Raw genomic sequence first — 7294 nt, 5'->3', positions numbered from 1 at the left:
CTGGTCAAGATTATTTATGGCTGAAGACAGTGGCTAATAAATCGGTCATCTTTCCAAATGACATTACTGCTTTTCTGGTTCCAGGTTGTTAACTTTGCAGAATTCCCATTTGCTTTGTTTTTTTCCCCCTGCTGTCATATTTTGTGAGGAGAAAGAAGTCTGTTGAGGATAGAGAGAAGAGGAGGGAAGAGAGGAGGGTAGGAGACTTATCGCTGATTAAAACAAGGACAGAGGAAGGACAGAGGGAATTCGAGGGAGAAGATCTCACTGGCTAACACAAAAGGTTTAAAAAAGTCAGCAAGTCAGTGATTTGAAGCTGATTAGTAATTTCTAGGGATAAATAGGAAGTATGAGAAATGGAGGAGAGTGGGATTTAGGGGTATGAGCCCCTGTTTTGGGGATGGAAGTCCAAGTTTTGGGAAGTACATTCTGTCACCAGGGCTCCACTTTGAGACCTTCCCATTTCAGTGACTTAGCTGGAAGATAATGGCTCTCTGTCACCCATTCTCATAATCTTAGAGGCTGGAAGCCCAAGATCATGGTGCTAGCATGGTTGGTTTCTGTGAGGACTATCTTTCCTGGCTTATGTGTGCTCATATGGCAGAGAAAGAGTTTTAGTCTCTCTTTCTCTTATAAGGACACCAATCCTATGGTATTAGGATCCCATCCTTATGACATCATTTGACTTTAATTACCTTACTGTTCCATGGGGGAAGACAGGTCTGAAGGGGGTCTCTTAAGGCCTGGGACCAAGGGGCAGGGTAGGACTCACATTCTCACGTCTCTCTTCCAGGGCCATGTTCTGCAACGATTTAAAGGAAAAGTATGAGAAGAGGATCATTATCAAAGGGGTCGATGCTGAGACCATGCACACTCTCCTGGACTACACGTACACCAGCAAGGCCCTGATCACCAAGCAGAATGTCCAGCGGGTCCTGGAGGCTGCTAACCTCTTCCAGGTGTGTGAACAAACAGGCTCAGGGCTCTCCTCTGCAGCAGGGGAAAGCGTGATTCCGGAGACCCGCCTGGACTGGCTCCCAGGCCTAGACTTGGGAGACACACACACACACACACACACACAATTAACTGGGCCTGTGCTTACTTGAAAGTCAGAAGATGCTTCTTTGGAAATTTCCTGAGAGGCGGTGAGATGAGGCAGTGACTCCTTAATGAAATGAAGCCAAAGGAGCTTGGTGCTTAGAACCTACACTGGGTTTCTAACTCCAAGAACAATGACGATAATTTACCGAAGCCTAATTGTAGCCAGGGCCTCCAGTCACCAGTTCAAATATGTAACTTCTAATCCTAGTGCAACTCGGGGAGATAGTTACTTTTCTCCAGCCCTTTTGCTCTTATTTCTTTGAAGCTATTATAACATATTTGAAGATTTCTCCTGTTCTTTCTCTTTCTTTCGAGTTCTTTATTCTGCTTATTTGCTTAAGTCTCCAACTTTCATCCTAGAGGGTGTATCAGTTTCCTGAGGCTGCCACCATAACAAATTATCACAAACTGCGTGGCTTAAAACAGCAGACATTTATTCTTTCAGAATTGTGGAGACCAGAAGTCCAAAATCAAGGGTCAGCAGGGGTGTACTGTCTTTGGTTGAAGACTGTAGGGAAGAATCTCTTCTTTGCCTTTTCCAGATTCTGGAGGCTGTTGGCATCCCTTCACTCCAATCTATTCATGGTAATAACACCTCTTCCTCTTCTGTGTGTCTTCTTTTCTCTGCGTCTGTGTTTTAATTGATTGCACCTTCTCAAGATCCTTAACTTAAACACGACCTTGTGCCACGTAAACTAATATTTGTTCTTTGGCCATAAAAGGTAATATTCACAGATTGTAGGGATTATGACATGGACATATCTTTGGGGGGATCACCATTCAACCACTAAAGAGGGTTTCCTCAAATATCCTTTTGATGATTTGATCTTTGACTATTCAGTCAGATTTAAGATTGAAGACTTAATATGTTGGTTTGAAGCTCGGTGCACATGGAACAGGACAGGAGGCTAGTAGACTAGAGAGTTTTACCTGAGTGATCAGGTGGCCTGATAATTTTTTTCTAAGGTCAATATCTATTGGACTGTTCTTAGAGTTGTTCCATTTCTCTAGATAAGGATACTCAGTCTCTTGCCAGAATATATACAGCTGCATATATTCTAGATCATGGGTTCGTAGGTGTGGGCGTGTGTGCAAACATTTGCTTAACCTCCTTATTTTAAGTAAGACATCCTCATGTCATCTTTAGTTTCTGCTGTTCCTGAGTCTAGAACCTCTCTGGTGTGTTTTCTCCAGAGAATAAATCTTCTTCAGTGGGAGCGAGAGAAAGAGAGGTGAGAAGGTGAGAAGGAGAACCAGGAAGCTTAACTTCTTAAATTGACTCCTCATTATCATCCCCCCACTACCTTGGCCTTCTTGATTCTTTGAGACTTTAATATTCCTGCTTTTTTGTGTTCTGAGGGACAAACTTGTTCCTCTGTAGTCACTTGGTGTGACCTCTCTCTTCTTAGCAAAGTCACTTAACGGTCTTCATAATCTGTGGTTTGGGGTTACTGATATCTCCTGGTTTCATTGAGGATGAAGTTTGTGTTTCTGTTTCTTGTTCTCCTTTCAGTTTTGGGTAAATTTTCAAGAGAGCTGTGAAAACTCTTTAGATAGTAAATATCGTAATCTTTTGTAATAATGTTGCAAATATTTTTTATTGCTCATTTAACTCATAACTTTAGCTACGTCTTTTTTTAGGTACAAAGTTTAAAACCAGCATTTAGTCAGATCTATTGATCATTTCCTTGATAGATTTTCTTTTTGTTGTTCATTTTTAGGAAGACCTTTCCCATTACTTGATAAGATACTTAATTGCTTATAATTTCATTTAGTTTTGTTAAATCTCTAGCTTTATATTTAAATATTTAATATATCTGGAAATTATTTTGGCCTAAAGTTGTTTTTTTTTGTTTGTTTTTCTTTGTCTTCTTCCTCTTCTTCTTTTCATTTTTTCCCTAGTGGTGAGCTTCAATAGAGACTTTAGATTTAATGAGTGAGGTGGCAGAGGAGGACAGAGATAGATTAGAGATATAGCGAGCTCTATTTATTGTTGATTCCCCTTTTCTAGTAATCTTTCACCTTAGATTTTTCCAAACCTCGTTCACTTTCTAAGCAAAAAATATTAAGTTTCTCTCTGAAGCTACTTTACTCATTTTCTTATGAGTGCTAATTTTTATGAAAATAAGAGTTCTATGGGCTTCCGGATATCTATTTCACCCACTTTCTGATTTCTTTTGCTTCTAGACTATTTGCTTTGAAGTCTCAGACATAAGAAAACTGGAATTATTTTCGTGTTTGAAGGTATCATCAGGGAAAGAAGTTTGTAGGTTGTTGAAATTGCTTTGTGGTTTTTTAAAAAATTATTTATTCTTTCGGATGGATAAAACATATCCTGTTCCAAATTCAGAAATGAAAGGGAGACAGTGAAACATTTTCCATCTTCACTGTTAGCAGGGTCTTGTGGCCCTTCATATTCTATGCACCTACCAGTATGTATGTGCATATATCACCCCACTCATTGCCTCATTTCTTTGAACACAAATGTTGGCACTCTATTCACTCAATTTTGGGTCTTACTCTTTTTTTTGGCTTCACAGTGTATTTTGGAGATTGTTATAGGTCAGCATGCGTAGAGCTGCCTTGATCTTTCTCAATGACTGTATAATGTTGTTGGGGGGTCTCTTTAGATGTGGCACATGTCCAGTTATCTGTAAAAGTCTCTTATAAGGCAGAGTAGCAGAGTGGAAAGAAGAAGGGGTTTGATATGAGGCAGAACCTGGGTTGAAGTCCTGGTTCAGTCACTTTATTTGCTGTGTGGCTGTGGACAAGTTACTTAGATTTTCTGAACCTTCGCTTTCTCATTTGTAAAATTAGGATAATAATAACACCGACTTTTCAGAGAGAGTAATTGAGGATTAAATGAAGTGATATATATAAAGTACCTGATACATAATTGATGTTAAGTAGAAGTTTCTTCCCATCGTTTGCGAGTTAATTTTTACAGTTTGTGCCTTGGATAAACTGAGCTGACATTGGACTCAAATTTTGTTTTTTCCTTGATTAGGATTATAAAACACCATGATTTAAAGTTTTATTTTATCATATTCATATGACACATGATTAGTATAATGAACTGGACTGTGCAGTATTTTAAGTAACTGAGAATTATAGAGAAAAGTGTGCCCGAGTTGGCATTTTATCTTGTCGTTTTAGAATATCAACAGAAGCCAATACCACCTTTATGGGACTGAAATCAATGGGAATCAGATTATCTTGATGTTCCCCACCATTCAGTAGTAAAGATTTCTTAATTTTCATACTTTTGATGTGACTCAGCTATTTTCTCATTTTCTGCTTCTCTTTTCAGGCCTCCTCTTAGTCTCTTCCTGTTATGCACTGATTGCTTCTCTCCCAAGATTTCCCAGTCCAGAAAGAGAGAAGTGGATTGACCCAGCCAATCACCATTATTGTTTTTGAAAATAACTTTTCATGCCAGACAACTTCATTAGCTGCTGGCCTGTTAACAGACTGATGGTCCTTGGGTCAAGGGCCCATTGATTTAATCAGCTATGACAGGGATAGGACAGTTTCTTTCTTTTAGCAGGAGACTTTGAGTGTGGCAAGTACTGAATGATTTGCCTACTAGAGGAACTTTTCAATAACCTGGTCATAATTTATTGGCCAACTCTGGGGAGAAACATATTTTCTCTAAGTAGTTTTTGGAAAGGTAAAAGTAAGAGAAACACCTAAGGGGAAAGGGCAAAGTGACCTATTCACATGCAAGGCAAGGATTTTGAGATAAATGTTACCCAACGGGGGCTCCAGAGAAGCAAAGGGTCCTTCATGCCTTAACTGGACCTTCAGACTTCCGAGTCCTAAATAAGCAACGTAGTTAGGAACTATAGACATGGGACAATGACTACAAGAATTTGGTAAGATTTTTCAGTCTTGGGGAACTTTACCATGTTTGGGAAACTAACATATTTGTTACTTTCATTTTTGTTATTAAAAACTAATGAAAGAATAAGGGCTTCTGAGCTTATCTGCAGGGTAGCAAGAAGATGTTAGGTTAGGGAGACCACACTCAGCCTACATTTAGTCTTGGGCAGGAGGATCCTTAAGATACAGAACAGCTGGTTAGAAAAAAAGAGGTTGGAAGAAAAAGAGAGATCAGGCTGAATCCTGGTGGCCAGTGTGAGAAAAGAAGGGGGAATGCAAGAGCAGGAGGCCGGTCATCTGGCCCGGGCCTGAGAAGGCATATATGGTGCCTCCAGAACACCCTCCGAAGTGATGACATAACTATCATCATGGTGGCAGTTTATGGAAACTTTGGCGAAGGTCCTGGCATGGCTTATTTTCATATTTCTTTTGCTAATGACAGAATGAATGATGCTGAGACCTATATAGATGAGGTAGCCATGTGGCCAGTGCCCAACTTGATGGCTAGGGTTGGCTTCTTGGCTTACTTAATACCTGGAACACAGTACATAGATATTTGTTGAATCAATGAATCCATGTGTTGCTCTTGTACTAGCTGGATATGAGGACTACTGCAGAAACTGCTCAAGACCCCAACAAAAATTGTCTGACCTTCTTTAAGAGAACACTAAGAAGCCCAATCCTGGCATAAGTGTCATGGGCTACTAGAGGAGAAAGTAGTCCACAGGCTAATACTAATAATTGCTTCATTTTTAAGCACCTGCTAAGTGCCAGGCACCTCACAAAAAGTAGGTCCCATTATTGTAAAGTACAGATGAACTTCTGTTGTCATTGATAGGGACCCACAGATCAGATCTACTCATCAGATCTACTCATCAGAAAACCAGCCCAACTATTTCTTTACCATCATCCAGGTAAAATCAACCTGTCGACAGTCCAATGCACTGTCTCCCCCACATACCGTCAACCGATGTTGCCTTGTGGCTACTGTGAGTGTTAAGAAATTGTGATTCATCTCCTGGGTCCACACAACAGTAACAGTTGCCCTTTGCAGAGTATTCAGTATTTCGACTGTACTGTCTCATTTAACACAAGGTAGGTGTTTTACTCCCAATTTGGAGGTGAGGGAAATAGGATTCGACAATGTTAAGTAAATGCTCAAGTTTTCATGGCTAACGCAACAAGAGCCTGAATAGACTCCTGTCTGCTCATGTGTAGCCTGTGTGTCTTTTACTACATACCTAATGACATTTCATTTGTCCCTCAGAGTGAGGCTCAAAACAAGCCATGATCCCAAAGGTAGCTGGCGCCTTCAGCATCCTAGGAAAGGGCTGCCCAATGGAAGGTGCTGGGACCAGTGGTGCTCTGTGGGAGTGTGTCAGGATGCAAGATCAGCACAGCTGCTATTCTTTATGTCCAAGGGAATCTGGGGAATCTTGGACCCTTGGGATCACCAGGTGTCTTCACAGTGAGCCTGCTGCTGCCCACAGTGTCTCTGTCAACTTTACATTTCTGTGTTTGATCTCAATGTTTGCTCTTTTTTATTTTCAGATATAACCTACATTCAGTAAAGCGCAGACATCCTAAGTGTACAGCTTGATGAATTTTTACATGTGTGTATAACTGTGTAACCACCATACCTATCAAGCTCTAGAACATTCTGGCATCTTTTGTGCCTTCCCCAGGCACTACCTCCCCAAGGGGAATTACAACTCTATCATCTGTCGCTGTGTATTAGTTTGCCTGTTTTTGAATTTCATATTGTGTTTGAGTTCTAATTAGTATACAGGGTCCAAATCTTAGGCTACCGGGGGTCAAAAATAGAGGTACAGGGGGAGGGTGAAGTGGGTAAAGGGGATCAAATATATGGTAGCTGAAGGAAACTGGACTTTGGGTCCAGTTTCACACAATAAAATATATAGATGTCAAATTATATAATTGTATTAACCAATGTTATCCCAATAAATTTAATTAAAAACAAAACAAAACAAAAACAAAAACCAAAAATGCCAAAAACCAAATCTTAAGCTCCCAACTCAGGTAAGCAAAAAAAAAAAAAAAAAAAGAGTGTGATTCAACCTATTATTTTTTTAACATTGAACTTAATCTCTATCCTGAGCTTCACGTTTTACCAGTGGCAGAAATTGTAGTTAACTTAATGACATCTCATTTCAGGAAAGCTAAATCAATTCAGAGTTCGAGTGGCTTATCTATATTTCCAGGGGGCATTTACATAGTGCCAGGACATCATTAAGAGGCATTCAGCCCAGGCTTACTATGGTCATTTGCATCATTGGTCTAAGCTGGAGCA

General features: G+C 40.1%; 1 protein-coding gene across 1 annotated transcript in view; it reads left to right on the top strand.

The window, feature by feature from the left end:
- Positions 1 to 7294, top strand: part of KLHL6 (kelch like family member 6) — a 45389-nt gene that overhangs the window by 17180 nt on the left and 20915 nt on the right. The window contains exon 2 of the mRNA XM_006925765.1: positions 794 to 959. Within this exon, the coding sequence (XP_006925827.1) occupies positions 794 to 959 (166 nt within the window). The remainder of the gene's footprint in view (positions 1 to 793; positions 960 to 7294) is intronic.

Source organism: Pteropus alecto, unplaced genomic scaffold, assembly GCF_000325575.1.
Source record: "Pteropus alecto unplaced genomic scaffold, ASM32557v1 scaffold88, whole genome shotgun sequence".
Classification (NCBI taxonomy): domain Eukaryota; kingdom Metazoa; phylum Chordata; class Mammalia; order Chiroptera; family Pteropodidae; genus Pteropus; species Pteropus alecto.
This window is presented reverse-complemented; position numbering and strand designations above follow the sequence as displayed.